A 24,724-nucleotide genomic window follows, 5' to 3' on the forward strand; every position below is an offset into this window, starting at 1 on the left:
TTGGCATTTGTATTTCTGGTTTAGGGCTCTTGGTGCTTTCTGCAAAGCCACCCTCCCTCATTACAGTAGGGGGCGCTGTTCATCTAATTTTTTATATGCAAAATAATCAAGGAGCAACAAAGCTCTGATTCAATGGTTGTAGACACTGTGACGTAGGACATGGCAGTTTTTATATGTCTGCATTCTGGGGAAGGTGAAATGTTAATGCACATTAAGGCATTACCTTGTTGTTGTTGTTAATATATTTTATTATTTTTTAAAATACATTTCTTTTTCAAGCTAAGTTGCACCAACTTGGGAAGCACCTCAAATTGAAGTTTGCTGAGCAAAAATGTATTTTCTTAGCTCAGTTGATATCTTGCGGTTTTTTATTTAGAAATGTTTGGGATGCCTTCTTGTGTGAAGTGAATGGCATAAATTAAATAACTTTACCACATAACATTTTGGAAGCATATCACAGTTCCTCTCCTAAATCTGTACCTTGACAATGGCTATGCCTATTCAACTGATGCACTGATCTAGGCCTATTTGGCCAATTTGCTGTAGCATTAAATGCTATAACTACAGTATGGTATTCACTCACTTGGTCCTGTAGGCCTATGCTGTGATAAAATCTAGCTTGTGATAAAGGTTACAGTTATCAGTGTTAATCTTTAGTATTGTTCCATTCAGATTTAGAAATATGTACCTTAATCTCAAAAAGTTGAAGGGTGGGAAAAAATTTAAGAATTCTGTATTAAGCTTCAAATTAATTTAGAGGAAATGACTACTTTTTAAATGCACGGTATTCAATAGCTTACTATTATAAAAGTGCATTTTCAGTTTGTAAAAGACACGCCACTTGTATATGAACTTTGGACCAGAAACTATTCGGTTAAAGCGTCTGTATGAAGTACAGTGGGACGTACAGGGCTTCAGCTCTCTGGACTGAAAGCACTCTTTCTTTAAGATTACTCAGCAAAAATGTGCCGTGCTTGTCAAGGGCTTTTGTTTACTTTCTTGGATAGGGGCCAACATTTTCTGGCCCAGTCCGGTAAGTTCATCTAGGATACCACACCTCCCTGCTCTATTGGTGAAAGTTAAAGCTCCCACCTCCCTGCACTGATCTAGAACAGTCCTCAACACCCAAGGCTCAGATAGCTCCTTGCATAACAAGCCCGGGGGGCACAAGCACAAGAGAAATGTAGTAGTATATCAATCAATTCCACATCATTTTTTTCTGTTCTCAACTGTTCTCAACTGTTGTGATTTTCTCAAGTACAAGGAATCATGACAATGTGTAGATATACAAAATCTAGCAGATTACTGAAAATGCAAGCTTTGAAAACATATAACTCTTGGTTCCATTTTATGAAATGTGATACATAAAATTTGAGTTTACTCTCATTACAAAAAACATTTGCCTCAGGAGACCATAAAGTTGACCATATGGGATTTCCACCATTCATAAAAATATGCACACTTCACAAATGACATTTATGAACTACTGCTCTAAGTTGCACAACACTTCGGTGTACATTGTGGCTTTCATACATCAGATATTCACATCATTTGTTAAATCCATTATATTTGGTAGAACAAAACAGTAGGCATAAGCCAAACAATCTCTACAAACTTGCCATATGCAAATGTAAGTATGTGCACTAATGTAAGTGTGTAACTTTGAAACTGTTAATAGAGGATGCACAGTTTAACTGCTCAATTTCTGGATCCAGGGCATACTAGAGTTTCATGCCTACAAAAAATATATCCTTGTAGTAGTATTTCTCAGATTTGTTCATAAGAAGAAATTGTTAATAAGTCCAACAATTTAAATCATCAAAACTTCTCGGGTGTATTTAACCCATCAGTATAATTCTTCATGGTAAATGTAATCTTCTTTGGTCCCTCTGCACTAAGTAAATACATAGCCTACTTTTTCAATGTATACTAATTTCTGTTACTGAGTTTAACAATATGAGTTACTAGCAGTAAGCTTATAGTAGATCATAAATCCTAAGAATGTCAGCCAGTGACTTTGCTGGCCTTCCTGCCTTGATGTACATCCTGAGATTCTTTAGCTTACTGACTTCATTATTACATTACATTACATTACAGGCATTTAGCAGACGCTCTTATCCAGAGCGACGTACGACAAGTGCATTAGTTCAAGGTGCAGAGGTGCAAAAGAAACACACTAGAGTGAAGTAAAGATCATAGTGCCAGAAGTGACCACATAGATCAGGACTCCAACCCTGTAGGGTAACCTGTTCAGCAAACAAACAAACAATCCTGCCAAGTACAAACTAGCACTGAAATCACATTTGCCTAATCAGAATCAGACAAAAACAATCCTGCCAAATAAAAACTAACGTGATCGTATTAGCCTAACTAGGTACATTGAGCTAAACTATAGGCTAGGGAGGGGTGGGGAGAGGTGCAGCCTGAAGAGATGAGTCTTTAGTCTGCGTTTGAAGGTAGTCAGATTCTCTGCTGTTCTGATCGCCACGGGGAGGTCATTCCATCAGTGAGGGGTCAGGACAGACAGCAGACGCAAGCGGGAAGTACAGACACGAAGAGGGGGAGGTGCCAAGCGTCCAGAGGTGGCAGAACGGAGAGGTCTGGCTGGTGTGTAGGGTCTGATGATCCTCTGGATGTATCCTGGTACTGACCCCTTAGCTGCCTGGTATGCAAGCACCAAGGTCTTAAATTTGATGCGAGCCATAACAGGCAGCCAGTGGAGGTCAGTGAGCAGGGGGGTGACATGGGAATGTCTGGGGAGGTTGTAGACCAGACGCGCTGCAGCATTATGCGGTAACATTAAAACAAAACTTATGAGAACCAAGAGTAAGATGGTGCCATGTTAAAATAATTCCCTTTGTTCTCTTGCAGGAAACATTGACATATGTCACGTGTCATGCTCAAAACTCTAAATAGATGCATGTTCACAACTTGATGATAGTAACTACTTCTTAATTAAAAAAAAAAAAAACAACACTGGCACATTTCATCTTTATCAAAAAATCCCAGTTAAGCAAAGCAAATCAACATTAGCAGAAAAAACATAATTATAACATTTCTGACTTAAGATAAACATGCTGTAGCAATCCTTACCATAGATGTGCATGTGATGTTTCTATTACAAATAAAAATAAGCATTTAAAGATAAGACGCCATCAAGCCTATCTAGATTAATCACATACATGCAGGACATTTATGCGAATGTGACATGAACAAATTGGAAAAAACTTGGTGCCATAACTAAAGCATACTCAGACTCTGCTTTGCTTATTAGACCAGGTCATGAGAGGCCTCGCCCACTGGCAGCTGGGTGTTCCAGCCCTGTTCTGAAGTGGGGCACTCTGGAACAGCAAAGCAGCTCTGCCAGCACCAGGTGTGCAGTCACCAGAATATGGAACACTGCGCTCGAGCTGCAAGCAGCATATGGCACAGAAGGGATAATCCAGACAGGGCGCCATTGAATTTAACTTGCCAAATGTGCTATAGACTTGCAGCATTATACACTGCCCTCTCTTCAGTCAGGCAGTCCTGCAGTGGGGAGCCAGAACAGCTCAAGCAGCTCAAGTGTGCACATCTGGCTTCGGCGCAGTTCCTTCCCAAATGGACCAGATGGGCCCCAAATAGACTACTGAACTTCATGGAAGTAGAGCAGTTTCCTGGAAAGGGGGCTCATTTTCATGTATGTTGCATTGCTGCATGTGTCCCTGTGATAGGGACCTGATAATATGCTTTCAGGGCATTCTTTTATTTTCGAGTTCTTTTCGTGGTTCCCTACTGTGATTCTCCTTTACATTTACTACAGCTATTTCCTGTAATTCATAGAAGGTTAAACCAGGACTTCATTTAAACGGTTCATTTAAACGGATATTTTCCTATTGTCCGCAAGGTGGCGTCTGTTAAATCGGAAACAATCATAATTTGAATTATCAACTGGAAAAATACAGAATGTATTCTCAAAAATAGAAATGCCTGGAGAGGCACAAGTGCTCCGACGATGAAAGGCAGTATATTTGACACTAAGTGGCAAAATGAACAAATTGATTAGACATTGTAAAATGACGAATGTTGGAATTTTACGGAATTTTACCTGATTTTAGAGATCTGACCATTTTCTGTGGAGTGAAATAATCAACAATTTCATATGGAACGCGAGCAACTGATTTCACATTCGGATGTGCTTCTATACAGTGAGGTTAAATATTCATAAGACACTTACACTGAAAGCACAAGCCAACTATAAGCTAACGACTATACAAAGAAATTATTGGACTCGTTAAACTTAACTTTAAAACTCATTCTTGCCAGTAACGATAAACTGTAATTCTGTTATGGCGTTTTATCCTACATGCTTCTCTGACAGTAACTTTACTTTGTAGGCTGCAGTTATTCCTACAAATACACTTTTCAAATTATGTCTCCAAAAAACATATCCTATTGCGTAGAATAGGCTACTTTTCAGAAGTGAAAGTGTTACAAGTCACGGAGTGTTGTGTGGCGAGTGACCAAATCTGTATGAGCCAAATGTCATCGGTTTCACACGCAAAATCCCGAATTACTAGTTGTCATCTGAATAAAATCAAACAATAATGAAGCTACACTGCAACAAAACTTGGACAGAAATTTTGAAGCTGAACCTTGCATCAGCTTTGACACATTTTATTCGTAGTAAGGGGAGGAGCGAGACCACCCTCTTTTCCTCAAATGGGATCTGGCAGAGACCGTCTGACTGGAACTGGACATTACTGGTTTGTTAGGAGGGGAGGTGAGCTTCTGACGTCAGCACGGGAGGTACATAAACAGTGTGCGCACTTCGAAAGTTTCAGAACATTGGGAACTTAAGGACACGGACTTTAACAAACTTTGATTTGGGAATAAATATTTATTCACCAGTGATAAGTCTACCATAACAAATAAGGGAAAACGTCTCTCTTAACCTACTGCTAACACTTGGCGAGGCTTATAAACTGAGCGTGAAAACTGAAGTCGTAGTCTGTCATAACTAATTCGAAGACTACACCTGTTACAAAAACATAGCAGGCTTGTGCTGATATTTTCCTACCGGAGTAAAGGGAAATCTACGTTAATGAGTGTATTATACAGCCTGGATTCGCAGTGCGTCTCACCACCATGCAATATGAGTTGGGCAATGGAGCCTGCCAACTTCTACGACAATAAGCTGAGCACGGTGCACGGGTCCTGCAAACCCAACCGAGATGGTGGCACCGGCGAGGACAGCAACCTGGCAGAGCTAAGCACCGCTCCCGCGATGTATGATGACGAGAGTGCCATCGACTTCAGCTCCTACATCGACTCCATGTCCTCTGTGCCAAATCTGGAACTCTGCAACGACGAGCTGTTCGCAGACCTATTCAACAGTAGCGTGAAGCAGGAGAAGGCCGACTTCACGTATCTGCCAAACACCACGTCAGGAACCATGCCGCTTTCGTCCGGCGTGTCTGCTGTCAGCGTGACCAGGGAATTTGGGAGGAAACTGGATGCGAGTTTCTCGAAAGGGGTCTTCAGCGCACCCATTAAGCAGGAATCGGACTGGAGTGACAGTGAGATGTCATCATCGTTACCTTCACAAATTGAAACCTGCGCACAGACCGCAGTGAGTCTGCACACTGGGCAGCCCACCCCGCCGACCACTCCGGAGCCCTCCTCAATTCAGGGCACCACTCGCAAAGTCGGAAAAGAGAAAGGGAAAAAGAACGTTGACAGGTACAGCCCAGAGTACCGCCAGAGACGCGAGAGGAATAATATCGCCGTCAGAAAAAGCCGAGACAAGGCAAAGCAACGAAATATGGAAATGCAGCAAAAAATGATTGAACTGGGCGCCGAGAATGATAGGTTACACAAAACAATCGACCATTTAACCCGCGAGCTTACCAGCCTCAGGAGCTTCTTCAAAGATCTTCCCAACTCCTCTTTTGTAAGCACGGCGAGTGCGAACGGTCGGTGACATGTGAATCAACCTCGGATCGATATTTATGAACTTTAAAAGAACATACCTCAATACATTGATGTCTATTAACAATCTGTAGCAGACTTACTGTAACGCTGCACCAGATTAACTTTATTGCTTTGAAAAGGGTACCGAATATTTCTCATATAATTCATGCATATGATAAAGCAGTCATTATCACTTTTCGGGCAAATGTTTTTCTATTTTAAATTATTTTGTGTTCAGTTAAAAATATATACATGCCAGTTTTGGTACATATTTTAAATTCCAAACTTTGTATTTTTGTCAAGAAGAACCTGAGCATGTTTGAAATTTTTTACATAGTTTGTATATAATTTTTGATTTTTGTAAGAAAATCTATAATAAAAGTGCCTAAAAATAATTGTTTTATGAGCTGGTGACGTTTTTGTGTGGGTGGGGTGGGATTTGAAGTCAGGAGCATATTGTAATAAACGGCAAACCGGTTAGTGACTGTTCTAACAAGTAAAAAAAAAAAAAAAAAACGCCTGTTGAGTTGAAAGTAAATGAGAACCAAAAGTTGGATTAGTTGTTTCAACAGTCTATGAGCTAAAGTTCCCTTCTGCCTGTTCAACATTGGACCGGAAGCAGTGACTTGCTTAGCAAAATGCTTGCTCATTGGGTCTGCAGGCCTTCCAATATGGTTGGCATAGTACTTTGACAAACTGTATATAAGTCCAGTATTGCAACTAAGCCTAAAGTTTTGATAAGGTGTGCACCTGATGTTAAGTAAATGAAATACCAGTGCATTTTCTTGTTGATGTATAATGGTAACATGAAGTGAAACAAAATATCAAGCAATATTACAAATGAAATTAATCAATTCCATGTGGTGTTTATTAGTACAACCATGTACACATTCCCATATGCCAGGAGGAATGAACTCAAACCTGGTCTCTAGTGTGACAGCCTATACATTTGGTAAAGTAACAGTTTATATTTGACATGTGATGATTTGACATTACTGTGAAATCTTTCCACAGTCAATGTTGCTTACCCACAGAAAGGAGGCTGTTCAAATTTTAATCAGGAAAGACTGACAGTGAGCAAGGTGAGTGATTAGTGGATATAAAGCAGGTGACACAGTAGTCTCAGAGGGCACCTGGGGTTCTGTTCTCAGCTCGTGCTGAGGGATCAGAAGGGACCAAGTAGCATCACGGCGCAGGTAAACCACACGTTCAGGTCTGCAGCTTCATCTCATTTCCAGTGTCCTGATTTATATGTGAATAAATCAGAAACTCTTTCTGTTCGATGTACTTAAACGGTCGGTTGCTGTACTAGGAGGGTATTTTGAAACTCCTCTGTCAGGAGGGCCAAGACGTTTGAAGACTGCACATGCAGCTATATTGGTGCGTCTTCCCTGGAGGTCCACATGACTCGTCTGTTTGATGTTGCTGTGCGCCAGGCGTGCGACGAGGAGCCCAGTCCTGACTGCCGCCGAGGTGTGACTCGTGCTCCACATGCTCTTCAGATTCTTTCCCTTTCGTTTGTGGGGACGGGGGCGGGGCCAGACTCCTGTAGCGCCTCGTTTGAATAGCCTTTGCTGAGGCTGATTTCTTCCAGGCCGACCCAGAGTGCCGGCTTCCTTGTTACAACACGAACGTAAGTGGCGAGGGGGCCCACCTCCTTCCCCAACACATTCTCCACCGTGTAACCCTGGAAGCACATCGAACGGCACTTGAAACAAGCGGAAGGAATGTGGGCGCCCTTCTGCAGCTATGTTCTCACATTAGGACTGCAGGAGCCAAATCAAAGAGCCTGGAGCTCTGTGCTTGAGGGGGGGCAAGTTAGCCAAACTTCAATGGCCCGCTGTGTTCAACTTTGAGTAACGGAATTAAGATGGCATTACTCGTTTTTGAATGCTCACACATCACGGTTACTTTGACGATCAACAATGTTATATTCATTAGTGCTTAAATGCATTACTCAAAGCTGAGGGTAAAGTGCGGTAAGTGTTTGACTGAGTGGCCCCTTCAAGCAGAGACAGATGTAACATCAACACCTATTCACCATTTGTAAATAGAAAGTAATTATCAGCTGATAGTTCTTGCATTGAAATCTATCAGAAGAATGAGAGGACAATAGGCTTTAATCAGAGGCACTTCAGATACTGTATGATTCAGGGGTGAAGGGGTGTACATGCCCAAAGTCAAATGAGAGCATAAATAAGCAGAGGCACTGTCATTTCCAAAATGATCACTGTCTGCTTTCCAGCAGGGCTTTGACATGTACCAAGGGTTCGAAATATAAAATGATCACCAATTATTTTACATTCAAGTGTAAAAGACTGAGTCCTGAGTATAAATGCGGTGTCAGTACATTATGGATCAGAAGGGAGATTCTAAGATATGAGAAGACCAACCTCACTGCCAGATGGGGTGAAGTTCAGGAAAGACACGATGGTATCTTGTAGCAGCTGGAAAACAAATTTGACAGAAAAATACATGTTCACTTTAAATCATGCAGAATCTGGAACTGTATGTTTCTGTATGTTTCACTTCAATCAACTCAATGTGATAGGAAATTGATAATAAACAAGGCAATGCACTGATCAAAGGCATGCACTTTATTGAACCGCTTCAAAGATGACTATGCCTTTCAAAACAGGACTCATCCACTACATCTGGAATTTCAGCACTTTGACCTTAAGTAACCCTGTCCCTTTGTCTGACATTATCAGCTGTGTGTAATAATAGTGTCAAAGAAAAAAAAATCACGATGTCAAACTCTCCTGTCAAATGTGCTAATTAAAATGTATTCATAATTAAACACGGGTGGCAATGTGGAGCAACAGTTTGGGAAATGGGCTTGCTGCTAAAAGGTTGCCGGTTTGAGTAGCTGAAGAACTCTGCTACATGTGCAGAGCGCAGCTCTTAAAAGTGTGTCACCGTGCCCCTCCCTTTACAAGCCCTTGTGCTGTTTAGATTTCATGGTTTGTCTCACAGTGGGCAAAAACAGAACAGCAGACTTCATGAAGTGACAGCTTTGTTCATCAATTCATCAACTTTACTTCTGCATGGACCCACAGAGGTTTCAACTTTATCTTCAAGTGTTAAGCCTCAGTTGAACTAGTACCAAGACAAGTTATTCCATCGTGTGATATTTATATATAAAATATATAAAAATGACTTCACACTGATAAATGTTAATCACATGTGTATACTTACTAACTGTAGTGTATACTGAGTTTCAGATTAGATTAAGCATGCAATACTGTACAATTTTCATTTACCTTTATTTTAATGGTGCACTGACTGAATGATGCACAACTTAAAAAGACTTCAAGCTGCATCTTCATTGTAGGGTTGACCACTGTAGTGTTACAGAAACTGCAGAACAATGCTTGACTAGGGGGGACACACAAAATAAATCATATTTTAAACACAAAGTACTGTATGTTTGTTATCAATAACATTACCTCCAAAATAGAACATAAAATTACAGTACTAATAACTGGGTTACATTCAATTAATATTAGGATTATCATAATCATCTTGTGGATAAAATTTTTATAATTGAAGTTTAACTTCAAAGCACCAATGGTAAGAACACCAGAATTTTTTAATTTTTGTCAGTGCAAGATTTCTTACAATAGGATTATCAATTCACCGTTAAACCAGTCATCTTTGTGGATAAATTCATGATACTCACTGCTCCCCATGCAAGGCCTCCAACCGGTCACTCCCACATAGGCTACAGACTGGCCAGGAATAGGCTGTGTCCTCATCCACGCCGACAACCACACCTGCAGACAGAAACAGGCTTATCACATCAAGACACCCAGACTACGATATTTCTTACACACAGTACACATATTTCTGCTGACACACTCATCTCATTGACTCCTCAACTCCCGCTGCAAATACAAAACCTAGAGGACAAACAATTCTAATCAGTCATTCTTTGGTGTTGTATGGATTTCTTAGCCCCGATAACTTTGTAGAATGCAGAAAGAAAGCAAACAACTCCTGTACCAATGGAGGTTAATCAGTTGAGCCAACTGAATGAATGTGTTACTGTTGGACCTACTCTACCAGTTAACCATGCACAAATAAGTATTTGAAGTTATTTTGTAGGTGGGTTACTGACTGAAATGTCCTGTCTGAGTGTGTGGCTCCTCTGATTAGAATGAGCAATAGACAATGTAACCACAGTGGCTATTCATCTGAGCAGTGAAACTCGAAGGTTCACAGCAGTCAGTGATGGCTTCAGAAAGTGTGAGGCCTCATCATCCTCATCATTACATTATTTACATCCTTAACTTCACCAGGATCACACAGCCACATATTTACATATAAAACTTCAGATTTACACATTATACATTTAAACAACTACAGATTTACAAATTGTACATTTATACAACTGCAGGTGTACACATTACACATTTATGCAACTGCAATTTACACATTACACATGTATACAAGTGCATATTTACACATTTGAACAGCTGCAGTTATGCACTATGAAAGAATAGTTATAAATTTACGCATTATCCATTAAAATAGTTGCAGATCTACATATTATACAATTATACGGCTACATATTTACACATAATCCATGTATACATTTATAGTTAGACTATCAATTTACATAGCTGCAGATTTACATATTTATACAGCTACTGATTTATTAATTTATGCAGCTGCAGGTATACACATCATCGATTTATACATTCTTTAAACACTCACAATTAGCTAATGTAAATATTCTGTTAGAACAATGGAACTATGTTAGACAGTCAGCAAGTTAGTTCCGCTATGAAGAAGAAAAAAACAAAAAAAAAACAATATGTCTAATCTAGCTGTTCAAAGATTATCCTGCATGTCCACAAAATTAACCCAAAAACTGACAGGGCTTGTGTAATGCTCAAGAGCATCTCTGCACCATAGTGTTTAGTAACTGAGACAACATATGAATTTCAGCTGGGCATCATTTATATCTATGGTTGCAAAGTTAGACCCTACTGTACAAATGTGTGTAGGCCTGTGTGTTTGCCCCACTACCGTCCATTTCTGCAATGATTAGGTGCTTTGCTACAAACGACAGGTTTGGGAAATGCCCTATTCTGGATCCATGGCCACTATTATTGTAAATAGCTTGTATTTTGAGGCGGTTGCCTTGTTGTGGTAAGGAGGCCTGCATATGTGTGTGCGCTGCCTGTGTGTGATGGCAAAAGACAAGTTGCAAGTGGGGAGGGACATGAGCTGCCTCACTTCACACTCTCCTGTGAAATTCTTTTGTAAGCTTTGATAACTTGAGTTGATAATTCAGTGTAAAATATAGTTTCAAAACTTTTAAACAAGATGTCAAGGTAGCACTGGAGTTTTTTTTGGAGGTCTAGCTTTAACACCATTTCTGCAGTATATCTGCTCTGCCCCCATCTGTGTAGCCCCACCCCGCCTGCTGTGGTAGTGCTGTGAATGTGTAACAGGTTTGGGAAGCCTCCTTGCAAAGAGCTGTCCTGATTGGTTGATAAGATTCAGGCATGGCGAAATTTGGAGTGATTGATTTCAGAGCCTGGGGCAGACAGAGAAACCAGATTTTTTTCTTAGTGCCTTTAATTTATTGATATCTGTTAGGATGTGAAAGAAATGTAACCAAATATGCACAAAAGCGATGTAAAACAAACTCACATACTACATCTAAAACCTATAAGAGCTGCTTTTATGCATGGTCCCAACAGTTGATTTGAGGGAAGACAGCCGTGGTTCCTCTCTAAAACGTGGTATCACCAGCCTGCTTCTTATCACACCATAAATTCCAACTAAATTTGCATAGAGTTGAGGAAGACCTTTCATACACGGCTTTGGCATGTTATCCACGAGTGCCTGAACAACCAGTGGGGGTCGCTAGAGAGTGATGAACCACAGACCCCTAACTGACTGAACCCTTCAGGACCACGGGCACTGCAATCGCCAATTGTGTACTGCCCTGTGGAGCTACCGGCTGCAGTGGGCACTGGCACGGTCCACATTCGATCCGAGGGGCTCATCCTTGCATCATAGCATACATGAGCCACCGGGCAGCCCATAAAGGCAACTTCATTAACTGGGAAAATAAAGAAAGCCTTTATTTCATCAACACTGAAATGGTTCATTTTCAGTCCAATAACCACAGAAAGGATTCTCACACGAGGCTAAAACTGCCTCCCTACAGCTTGGACAAGCCTGAGATACTCTGGGGAGCACAAGGGGGGGTGGGAACTGCAGAATAGCAAGTCTCACACAAAGACCACAGCTTTGTCTTTAGCCACCACAAGAAGGGCCCGCACAATGTGACCAGCACAGAAAAGCCACAGTCCCTCCCCCCTGCTCCCCCCCCCCAAAAAAAACAGATAAACTTGGTTTCCTTCAAGAAAAAAAGAAAACTCCTGAACCCCTAAAAAGTTTGAGTAGGGTGAACGGGACAGCAGGAACATGTTTCCATAACTCCATGAATACTATGGCATTCCAACCTTGCAGCATGCCCAGAGAGTTGGCGGTAGCTGCGGGACCCAGCAGATCCAGCTTTATGGGATGGCGAAGAGGTGGGCCCTCAGTGGCCAGACCGTCCGAGCCAGGTGCGGAAGTCAGGGTGTCCAGCTGTATCACTGAGCGCTCCACGCATTGGATCAAACCTGCACAAAAAGTCCAGACTCACACAAGATACTACCATTTATATCAACAGTGATAGCCAGCGAATTTCTCTGCAGATGTTACCTTCAACCATCTTATTGTTGTACGATGAAAACGTTATTAGATGCTATTGCATTGCATTACAGGCATTTAGCAGACTCTCTTATCCAGAGCGACTTACACAACATTTTTGATGAACAGATGCAGATTAGATGAACAAAGCAATATGCAGTGTTGAAAAGGCCAAGTATTGTTGTGTTTTGGGAGGACACTGCTGGATTAAGTAGGAGGGGAGGAATTACCGTCTTCTCTCACGGCGTCTTTAAATGTCAGGCTGCAGACGAAGGAGGTGCTCAGTGCTTCGAGCACGGCTGGGTGAAGAACGCAGGAGGAGCTCACACACACACCCACTGTCCTGTTCAGCTCCTCACCGCCCTCCTCCGCCTCTCTCTGCAGGCTGGGATCAGTCACAAACAGCCAGAATTCGCTCTGCCTCGGGCCAGAACCCTGAGAACCGCAGTAAACCACTATCAGCAGGCCCCACACGAAAACTGCTACACACCAAAACAACCCTTGCCTTGCACACCAAAAAAACCTAGCCCCTGTGCATCAACACAGCCTAGTCCCTGTGCACTGACACAGCCTACCCCTGTGCGCTGGCACAGTATAGCCCATGTGCACTGCCACAGCATAGACCCTGTGCACTGACACAGCCTAGCCACTGCGCACTAACACAGCATAGACCCTGTCCACTGACACAGCCTAGCCACTGTGTACTGACACAGCATTGCCCCTGTGCATCAACACAGCCTAACCCCTGTCCACTAATAGGAGAACCATGTCCCTGTGCATTAATAAAGCATGGCCCCTGTCCATCCTTGGTCTCTATCAGGGAGATAATTCAGAGTAAACAGCACTTCAGCACCTCATCCATTGCTGCTGTTTGGTTTGTGCGGAATGTATGCCATGTGCAGGAATCGAAACGTAGTGCGAGAGGATGGCTGGTGCCCGTCTGCAGCTGGTCAGGGCCTTTCGACAGCTGCCACAGGCAGGCTGCAGGCACACAGCCGACCAGAGGAGTCACTGTTGTGCAATTAGACGGAAACCTCTTTCTGAGTGACACTACAGAGCAATTATGCACTGCCCAGCAGGGCTAGGCACTGGCACAGTCAGTATTCAAAAACACTGCGAGGCACGTCCACTCATTGGAACAGAGTCTCAAGTGCCCCAAATACCTGCAGCCCCTATGAACATCCATGTGAGAACAAAAACACTGACACTTCAATTTGTCAACAAAAACAAGAAACTCCACAGCTAGCCTTCAAGGATCGTACGGAAATGACTTGTGGAACAGATTTTTACTCAGCTCGCTCAAAAATTGGAAATATTTCCTGCAAAGGTTTTCACATTGCTCTGTTCATGGTATGCATAGCTATTTTGGACAGAATGTGGCATAACAGGGTAAATAATACCTTTTACCATGAAAGGCACCTAATTTAAAAAAAATTAACAGCTTCATAAAATTCTGGGATTGCAATGGTGGATGGAACAAAAACCAGAAAACACAGGGGTACTCCAGGAATGAGGTTGTGAACCACTGCTCAATATATTTATGTTTATACATTGTTTCAGATTATGCTCCTGCTGACAAGCCAGGTTTCCATAGGGAGTAAATAGATTATTTGTCAAATTGAAGTGAAGGCTTTGAGTTATTTAGCTAGAAAATGTAGCCCTTTTCACCAATTCTAATTAGTCTTACTTCGACATGCCATTAATAATTCCTAACTAGCAAGTATAACAGGCACATTTAACTTATGTTCCATTTCCATGCTACTGAGAAAAAAGGTAGCTGGCTCATCATCACTCTGATATGCATTCTGAAATGCATATCAGAATGCTATCTTAATATTTTCTGCCATAATGTTTTTAGATTTCTTAATAAAATGTACTAGGGTCTGATTATTGGTATTCGTACAGCGAACATTAACTGTTCCAAATATCCATTTATCTTGATATAATTTCTTTGTACGATTTAAATGTATGATAGTAAATAAATAAAAACAGCATCTGTTATATGATTCAAAACATTAGAATTGTTAAGTAATACGTTCTTCAAGCTAGATGGTGAATAATGCTCATTTCAACATTTCATTTGTTGTACTTTAAACATAAAATGGAAAGGCATATTGTATAATTGTTTTCATGATACAGTAATTAAGTCTGTAATTATTATATAATCCCATGTTTAAATGTTTAATAAATAAGCATTTCCACATGTAAACCTTAAGGCCAAATGTCAATCCCTATCTGCAGTATCTCTCAAAGAATGCACTGTAAAAATGAGTAAAAACTTGGGTCAAAAGACACTGCAGAATTTGAGTGAAGGCACTTGGATTATATGTACTTGAATTCTGGCAGTAATGTAACAACAAAGAATTTGAACAAGACCAGAGGGACTGAGTTTTGCGTGAGATAAGAAAATTGTGAATGAAAAGATTAATCATGCGCACTCAACTCATTATCTTTGCTTCTTTGACTTTGACACTAAAGCAAAGCCATACATATGGATCCTTGCATGCTTTTGAGACAACTACCCCTTCATTTCCCACTGATCTCTGACCTCCTGAATCTTCTGGAAAAAGACAGCATTTTAAAAGAGCTATTAGGGATTAAGAGAAGAAGCAGCAGCAACCGGCAGCAGGATTTGGTTAGAACGTGCTTTAAAAACACACACATGGAAGATATTTACTTCTTTCCTGTTCTGACCAACACAATGTCCTTGGACAAGAAATCAGAGAATGCTCACAAAAAAAAAAAATGACTTTGAACAACACACAAAAAACAAAAACATAAAAAAATTGGTACATGAAGTCCTGGGGGACCTAAGCTCTGGTAACTTTCTGAGGTGACAGCAACTTTCCAACCACCCACATGCTTCATACAAAAAAAAAAAAAAAAAAAAAAAAACAGGAAAAACAGCAACATGATAAATCAACTTGCTGTCATTGTTCTTCAAATTGTGCCAATGTGTGTACTGTTTTTATGTCAATGCCACAGTCGCTAAGTTTAAACATGCAAGCAGGGGAAAACGCAAATGCCGAAATAAGATCATGGCAAAAACATTGATTTCACTGCATGACACATTTATTTCTAAGGTCACACATTCGCACTCTGGATTATATAGGTAATGACAATCTAAGAATTTACAGCAAAGTTTAGCAAATACACCGACAATCTGCCAGCATGTATTTTGTTATTCATATTTCATTTCTCAAGGTTCCTTTAGAGAACATGTTGATTTATAAGCAACAAGGTGAGTTATGGATGAGGTTTACCTGCTGTCTCTTGTAAATGACTGTGGCTGTGAAGCTACAGCGATGGCCATGGGGGACGCGCTACAACAAAGAAAATTAAAGAACTGATTCAAAGTTGAGCGTCTCTAGATGTGTTGCTCTTACCTGCAGTATTGTGTGTGTGTGCATGTACAGATGTGTTGTTCTTACCTGCAGTATCGTGTGTGTGTGTGTGCTTGCGTCTGTCTGTGTACAGGTGTGCTGCTTGTTGCTCTTACCTTCCAGTATTTCTGTGTGTGTGTGCATACAGGTGTGTTGCTCATACTTGCAGTGTTTCCTCTCTGTGAGTGTGTGTGTGTGCGTGCGTGCATGCGCATGAGTTTCTGTGAACAGTTATGCTGCTCTTTCCTGCAGTATTTCTGTGTGTTTGTGTCTGTGTACAGGTGGGTTGCTCTTACCTGCAGTGTGTGTGTCTAGATGTGTTGCTCTTACCTGCAGTATCGTGTGTGTGTGTGCGTGTGCGTGTGTACAGATGTGCGGCTCTTACCTGCAGTATTTCTCTCAGTGTGTGCACCACAGCAGGCAGATATAGTCCTGGTGCAGGATGCAGCAGCTCATCTACAGAGCCTTCACCCCTTTGGGCTGAGAGCAAGTAACAGAAGCTTGGGGCTGGAAGCTTGGCTCTGTCCTGTAACACAACACAACACACTGCCATCACTGCCTCTGTCCTCTAACACAACACACCACAACACACTGCCATCACTGCCTCTGTCCTCTAACACAACACAACACACTGCCATCACTGCCTCTGTCCTCTAACACAACACAACACACTGCCATCACTGCCTCTGTCCTCTAACACAACACAACACACTGCCATCACTGCCTCTGTCCTCTAACACAACACAACACACTGCCATCACTGCCTCTGTCCTCTAACACAACACAACACACTGCCATCACTGCCTCTGTCCTCTAACACAATACAACACACTGCCATCACTGCCTCTGTCCTGTAACACAACACAACACACTGCCATCACTGCCTCTGTCCTCTAACACAACACACCACAACACACTGCCATCACTGCCTCTGTCCTCTAACACAACACAACACACTGCCATCACTGCCTCTGTCCTCTAACACAACACAACACACTGCCATCACTGCCTCTGTCCTCTAACACAACACAACACACTGCCATCACTGCCTCTGTCCTCTAACACAACACACCACAACACACTGCCATCACTGCCTCTGTCCTCTAACACAACACAACACACTGCCATCACTGCTTCCGTTCCATTTGATTTGCTGTCTGAGTATGTTTGATTGTAGATGTAATGACAAATAACATCCGTTTATTCAAATAAACTTTGTTTTTGTTCAGAAAGAGACTCGCGTTCACATTATTGCATTAACGGGATCTGAATTTGTTTACAACCTGCCCTGCCTTACTGATTACCCTTTCGGAAGAGACAGATATGCTTCTTGTCTTAGCCGTGTTCATGCATCTGTGGTAATTGTTGCAGAACTGCAAATTGATGCATAGTGTTTGGAGAAGTGATTAGCGTGCAGAAGGTTTTTATATATAAATATATAACCTTTCTCCTTCTGCTTTCATATCTCATTAAACTGCCCAGCTCTGCATCAACATATCCCTGCTTAAACTTTAAAAAGCCTTTGATGTCCAGTGTTGTCCTTCATGGAAACCGAAATATTTACATAAAGAGGAAAGACGATGGAAATGTGATGCATGAAGCAGACGTGTGATTGAGAAGTAGTGAAACTCGGATGTTTTCTTTACACCGGCTAATGACACACCACATCTGAGGATACTAATCCCAGAACTAGTGAAAAGAGGAAGCTGAAAGCGAATTCAGGATGTTGCATTGCGCACATACTCACGTCCTGGCTGCTCTGGGCTTTCCCGTGGACTCTGAGGGGCACCATGGGAGGCCACAGGCTGTCAATAAGACTGAAGAGCCCAGCAGCCCTATGGAGAAAAGACACACAGCAATGACGTCTATCATACCTTTCACAGCGCATCCAACATGCCAAAGCTAACACATCTGCCACGCCCACATCACCCCTCACAGCTCTTACATCTGTCACCTGCAAAGGTCACAGAAATCACACGCCTCCACTGTTACACCTGTTACCGCACACATCGCATCTGTCTGCTGACTGCATCTGGCAGACCGGTCACATCTTTCAAACACATCACACCTACCATGGCGGGGTGTCTGCCACCGCTGCCATCGAAGCATCACAACACCAACGTGTCACACCACTCACCTGCGTGCTACATGTGTGTCCTGTCACTGCAGTAGCTATCACATCCATCACAAATAACACAGTTAATTATCACCTCCGTCACACTGAAGGCATCTGTCACATGCGTCACTTCAGTCAAACCTAACACATCTATCATGTCAACTGCCACATCTTACTATCACATCTGCTACCTTTCACATCGCAGCAATTACACATCACCCCTGTCACACCTGTAAGCCACACATTTCATCAGTCACCTCCATCAAACCTATCGTTTTTATTACATCGCATCACCTCTGTCACAACAGTGCGTCTGTCATCCATTACCACTATCAAACCAAGCGCAGCTGTCATCAGTTACAGCTATTGCAAGTGTTACCCGTGTCAAGACCACGGCCTGTACCACCTGCACCTTCCAGAGTGCGTTTGGCTCGCTTCACATGAACTCCACCTGAGTCGCAGATGTGTTGAGACAGAGCGCTACATTAACATGCTGAGGCCTGCCAGGTTCTCACACAAAATCTCGCACGCCTATATAAACAAGAGAGAAATACAGCCAGTCAAGCAAACACTAATGCTGGCTGTTTTTTGGTGGTTTACAGTGGCTTGTTTACCACAGAGAACCTCCACTGGGGTTCATGAGAAGAACACACAGTACAAGGAGCCCGTCATACCCCCCCAGCATATCCTAATAGGCACAGGCTTAGCTGGATTAAGTTACTGACAGATGAAAACGATATGGCCCACATGTTAAACCCTACAACCCTTCTGTCAAATGGGGGAATAAGGTTATAGATGATTATGTCAATGTTAGATTATAAGGGCTGAGCAGAGACCTGCTTTAAACCATGAGAGGTAAACATAAGGGCCTGTGTAACATTAAGGGGGTGAAAGCAGGAGTCTGTGTAACATTAAGGGGGTGAAAGCAGGAGTCTGTGTTAGATTAAGGGGGGGAAAGCAGGAGTCTGTGTAACATTAAGGGGTGAAAGCAGGAGTCTGTGTTAGATTAAGGGGGTAAAAGCAGGAGTCTGTGTAACATTAAGGGGGTGAAATCAGGAGTCTGTGTTAGATTAAGGGGGTAAAAGCAGGAGTCTGTGTTAGATTAAGGGGGTGAAAGCAGGAGTCTGTGTTACATTAAGGGGGTGAAATCAGGAGTCTGTGTTACATAAAGGGGTGAAAGCAGGAGTCTGTGTTACATTAAGGGGGTGAAATCAGGAGTCTGTGTAACATTAAGGGGGTGACAGCAGGAGCCTGTGTTACATTAAGGGGGTGAAAGCATGAGTCTGTGTAACATTAAGGGGGTGAAAGCAGGAGTCTGTGTTACATTAAGGGGGTGAAAGCAGGAGTCTGTGTTACATTAAGGGGGTGAAAGCACTGGTCTGTGTTACATTAAGGGGGTGAAAGCACTGGTCTGTGTTACATTAAGGGGGTGAAAGCAGTGGTCTGTGTTACATTAAGGGGGTGAAAGCAGGAGTCTGTGTTACATTAAGGGGGTGAAAGCAGGAGTCTGTGCTACATTAAGGGGGTGAAAGCAGGAGTCTGTGTTACATTAAGGGGGTGAAATCAGGAGTCTGTTACATTAAGGGGGTGAAAGCAGGAGTCTGTGTAACATTAAGGGGGTGAAATCAGGAGTCTGTGTTACATTAAGGGGGTGAAATCAGGAGTCTGTGCTACATTAAGGGGGTGAAAGCAGGAGTCTGTGTTACATTATGGGGGTGAAATCAGGAGTCTGTGCTACATTAAGGGGGTGAAAGCAGTGGTCTGTGTTACATTAAAGGGGTGAAAGAAGAGACCTGCGTTTAATTATGAGTGGTAAACATAAAGGCCTATGGGAGTAGTGAAAAGAGAGGTCTGTGTTAGATTATGGGGGGCAAAAATAAATAAATAAATCCCAGCCTGTCTTAGATTAAAGGGGTGAAAGCAGGGGCCTGTGTCAGATTATGGGAGAGAAACACCAGGGCCTGTTTTAGATGATTTCTCTCAGGAGGGAACGGTACAGCGCTGATCACCCTGAGGACCCGCCTGTCGTTCAGCCCTCTCTCCTTTTCCTCGGAGTGACTGTGGGAACGCGTTCTTCAGCTCGCGGAGGCCCCTTTCCTGAAGAGTGGCTCTGCAGCTCATTCCGGTTCCGCGGGTCGCACACCAGCTCCGGCGCTCGCGTAACCGCGCGCAGCGGCGGGAGGGCGGGCTTTCATCTGCCCGCGCCCGCGGGCCGCTACAACATCCCCGCGGTCCCAAGCGACGGTCTGCAGCAGAGGACGCGCACGCCTCCGGAGAGCTGCGTAAAATCCTCAACAACCGAGACCAAAAAAGGCCCGCCGAAAACATTCCTGTTACTTAAACTGTTGTTTGTTTTCACAAGATAAACATTTAAGAAGTTGCAGGTCCTAAACAGAACGATATTCCAAGCTGGCTGTTTTTGTTACCACTGAGCCTACGGACACACCTACGTCTACTCTGGTCAAATTAACAATACATATATGCAAATATGACAACATAGCAAAATGGCACGCAACAGTAATTCTGAGGAGTTCCTTTTGAATAGTTTTTTGTTTATATTCTGTAAATTGGGGCACACAATTCATATGTGCATTGCCATGAACAACTGCACATGCTCACAGAAAACTACAAAACTGAGATCCAAACAAATCTACGTGACATGATTCTGTCACTATTTAAGGGTTGACTGTTGCTGTTCTCTTAAGTTTTATAAACAATATTCCAGGCTGTTGGGCTCGCTGTTTGAACACTCATTCAATTCAACCAAGCAAGTGAAAGAGAGACATTGCACTGAGATCATACACGGTTTACTGGGGGCCTCCCAGGTGGAATGTGCCTGCAGTCCTGAGTCCCTGCCCCCACTGAATCGACCCCCCACCCACCCCCCTGCTCCAAAAGTGGAATCCGCTCCCCATTAACCAGAGTTACTGATCCAGTGCGAGGCAGCAGGGGAGCGCTCTGCTGACCGACACACAGCCCCCCCTGAGTGACCCTACGGCCAGGCCAACCGCACAATGCCCCGGGGGTCTGCTGGCACAGACACTGCCAGACTCTGATTCCAAGGGCACATCAATGCCCAAAGAACCAGTGCACTGATTTAAAGGAAAAATTAAAGAAAAATTCACTGAGATTGTTTAAAAAAAAAAAAAAATATATATATATTTAATTTCTGCAGACAGAAAAACAGTTCATTAATAATACTCCTGGTGACATCGTCAGGAATAACTACAATATGAAAAGTATAGGTACAGTGTAGGGGTGTAGAAATGGACCAATAAAAGTGCCTAAGATATGGCTGCATCGATTCCAAAGTGCCAAACCGGTCCAAATTAAGAGGGAAACTAGTCAAAAACAGATATGGCCATCAAAAAAAAAAAAAAAAACCCCCCACAATACACAGAATGCACTCCAAATGTAATTAAGATAATTTATTAACGGGATGAATATGTTGACAGTACATCTGACGGCAGTGTACACGTTATATAAGGGGAATAATGTATGGCCAATAGCCTACAATGGTGATAATAGAAAAATGGAGCATATGGCAAGATGTACATGTTAAGCGTCCGTAGGCCGTGGCACATTGCAGCAGGAACATTAGCAAAAAGCAACTCGACATACTATCACATACCAACATACACCAGTTTGAACTTGACACTGTTTGATTACGTGGAATCGAGACTTTCAATCATTTTTGTAACTTTGCTTACTGTAAACGCGCTGAAAGCTTTCTAGCTATCTGGCAGCATAATGAATAATAGACCACCACTTCAGCATGTAGTCATCTTAGCAAATTACATTTGTTAACTGCATTTTTATTAAATTGAATGTAATGTCCTGGTTTTCATCTCTTTGTTTCCTCCCAGCATTTCACGTTGCGAAAGCCAAATCCATGATTTGGCTTTCACAATGCTTTTCAACAGTGACTTGGTTTTGACTCTGATTTCATGATTGTATCACATAAGACCTGAATTGAATGGGAGATAAAGTGAACTGAATCCAAAGCTGAATCGAATCGTATCGAATCAGAGCTGAATCGGACCAAATCATATTGACTCACTGCATTTGTAAGTTTTGTAAGTATGACTATTATTATTATAAGTCTTTAATTTCTTGTATTGTATCGCACACGGTCTATGGAAATGTATATCACATTATCTGAGAGAGAAAGGTTCACACCCCCTAGTACAGTGCCATTCATCATCTTAGCAACTTACTATCTTTAAATTTCAAAATCAATGAAGTACACGTGTGGGTACTGCCGATTACAACAGATTCCTAAAATGCCAGAAATAGATTTAATTGGTAACTTTGCAGACTGCCCCAAAAATCATGGATGAAAAGGCAGTGTAACAATTGTATCCACTGTACAACCCTGTAAGACAGAGACAGAGGAAATGTCAACCTATGATAAGACTAAGGACACCGTGCTCAGTTACAGGTGTTATCCTTTAACTGCTCTTATTTTACTGACAGAGCATTCACCTCCTGCTTAGGACAAATTTAACAGTGTTTCTACACAACAGGGGAAGACACGGAGGCTTCTGTTACGACACTTCAATGCACCCGTAAACGCATGACCTCCCATTACTGATAAAATGGACCACCCGACGCAAGAATACCCAGAACGCCGTGTGCTTGTGCACAGGTTAGGTGAGGTTAAATGATATCCGAACTGTGGAAAAACCAGTACTGCAGACATTACTAGCTACTAAAATAGGAAGGAAGTCACAAATCAATATTTAAAAGTCTGTGCCCAATATAGCGCCGAACATCAAGACTTCCATCTACCTTAGGGACACCCATATTCAGGAGTGACAAAGGATGCTTTAAACAGCAAAGGAAAGATTTACTGCCCACCAGACATTTGCCTATAAGTGCTGCAAAACACAAGCACTATTTATAAAGGAGATGGGGCAACAAGGCGAGAAGACCCAGTTCATGTTACTGGAGACTCTAAGACCAGACATGTGATGGAACACAGGCCAGGCAGAATTTATTTGCGTGCTGCTGGGCAATTAGAATAGCTTGCATTTCAAAAGGTCTGCTTCAAACATAGCTCCTCCACTTATCTTTCTGTTTCTAACAAAATTGCATGACTTTTAAATTGATGGAAGACAAACTTGTATCTCTTGAGTATGCAAATATGACAATGAAAAAAAGATTGGGATCCCTGCCCTAACAGTGCTCTTCTTCACACAGGGGTGTGGAACACAAGCTTCTCACACTCTCACCTTCACACCCCAAACGTGCTCTTACCTTTACACCCCTCACCTGGTCCACACACCCCTCACTGGTCCACGCACCTCACCTGCCCCACATACCCCTCATCTCACACACCCTTTCATCTTTACACCCCCATCTGCCCCACACACCCCTCACCCGCCCCACACACACACACACACACACTTCTCACCGGCCCCACACATACACACCCCTCACCTGGCCCGTGTAGCTCTCTGCAGCACCTTCATGCTCTTCAGCACACACCAGCTCCCTTCCCACTTCCTGATGTGCTGCTGCAGGCTGTCTTCTGGGGAGAGCTGGTGGAGCGCCACCTCGCTGAACAGCCCATACGCGTCCTGGACCAGGAGGCAGAGCCTGAGACGAGACGCACAGGAACGAGAGAGGGGGGGAGATTTCACACAAATACCCAGCTTTTAGCCTGGAAAACACCCTTCTTTTTTACCAACAAGCTTTTCCAATCATGTGCCAGTGGTCCAGCACAAATATGCAGTGTATACACAGAAAATAACACACGCTATGGGATAGACTCTTGGTGTTAAACACATTAAGTTACCCACCACTTCATGAGCCAATAATGTATAGCAGTTCATCAAAAATCAAACCAGAAGTCATTATTACTCATTGTCACACCACCACACAAGTACCAGTGTTTCATATGTAATTTCAAAACACTTGCAAATTATTATGGCTTAAAAAATCAATTCTTACATTTAAAAGTTTATATAAAGCTGACAATCTTCCCAAAAGAATGGCAAAAGATGCTCTTTGGCTGAACTACAGAATAGTTTAGTGGGACATGTTTATTATGTTCATGAAGAATACAAGAACCTGTCCAGAGGCATACAATCTGCTGTATGTCTCTAATGAGTAAAATCCAATATGTCATAAATAAAGTAGGTCTCACAACCTAAGGATTGACATCACTGAGACAAGGTAAATTGTGTACAGATTTTTTTTCTGCTTTCCCAACTTGCAATAAACCATCTTGATTTTGGTTTATAGCCTCTCCCTTAGATGCTTAAAATAAACATATAAAATTTAAACAGAAATTATTCTGCATTTGCCTTGAACCATATTCATTTGCATTTGTCTCCTTGCATTCAGTTCTGACCCAACTGCCTCCCGCGACTGATGAGGATCCCTGCGGTGTGAAAGTGGGGTTGCTAAAGCGCAGACAAACAGACTCCAGACTACACAGACAGTGGGAGTCCTAAAAGAAAGTACAGTGTCACCGAGTCGCTGGCTGTGCTGCACAACCTGACGTGACCCCGCCCCCGCCCCCGCACTGCAAGTAAACAGCACACAGCAT

The 24,724-nt window shown here is 42.5% G+C and overlaps 2 protein-coding genes across 4 annotated transcripts in view; one reads left to right on the forward strand and one right to left on the reverse strand.

Annotated features, from left to right (window-relative positions):
- The first annotated feature begins 4,810 nt into the window (after positions 1-4,810).
- Positions 4,811-6,347, forward strand: cebpd (CCAAT enhancer binding protein delta). Its single transcript, XM_035430102.1, has one exon. It carries the CDS (start codon positions 5,084-5,086, stop codon positions 5,960-5,962), a length of 879 nt encoding a protein of 292 aa, XP_035285993.1. The 5' UTR covers positions 4,811-5,083; the 3' UTR covers positions 5,963-6,347.
- Positions 6,348-6,793: 446 nt separating this feature from the next.
- spidr (scaffold protein involved in DNA repair) overlaps positions 6,794-24,724 on the reverse strand; it is a 68,998-nt gene continuing 51,067 nt past the window's right edge. For 2 of the 3 annotated variants that reach the window (XM_035430100.1, XM_035430099.1), the window contains exons 11-20: positions 23,611-23,769; positions 17,800-17,887; positions 16,438-16,578; positions 15,933-15,992; positions 12,900-13,104; positions 12,438-12,599; positions 9,635-9,728; positions 9,216-9,330; positions 8,346-8,399; positions 6,794-7,639 (exon numbers count right to left, since the gene is read on the reverse strand). In XM_035430100.1, the coding sequence (XP_035285991.1) occupies positions 7,451-7,639; positions 8,346-8,399; positions 9,216-9,330; positions 9,635-9,728; positions 12,438-12,599; positions 12,900-13,104; positions 15,933-15,992; positions 16,438-16,578; positions 17,800-17,887; positions 23,611-23,769 (1,267 nt within the window). In that variant the 3' untranslated portion in view covers positions 6,794-7,450. The remainder of the gene's footprint in view (positions 7,640-8,345; positions 8,400-9,215; positions 9,331-9,634; positions 9,729-12,437; positions 12,600-12,899; positions 13,105-15,932; positions 15,993-16,437; positions 16,579-17,799; positions 17,888-23,610; positions 23,770-24,724) is intronic. The other variant, XM_035430101.1, reaches the window with a different exon arrangement.

The sequence above is a fragment of the Anguilla anguilla genome, chromosome 8, assembly GCF_013347855.1.
Source record: "Anguilla anguilla isolate fAngAng1 chromosome 8, fAngAng1.pri, whole genome shotgun sequence".
In the NCBI taxonomy this organism is placed as follows: Eukaryota; Metazoa; Chordata; class Actinopteri; order Anguilliformes; family Anguillidae; genus Anguilla; species Anguilla anguilla.

Coding starts and splice junctions, on each gene's coding strand:
- cebpd (XM_035430102.1), top strand. CDS start 5,084: ATGAGTGTATTATACAGCCTGGATTCGCAGTGCGTCTCACCACCATGC.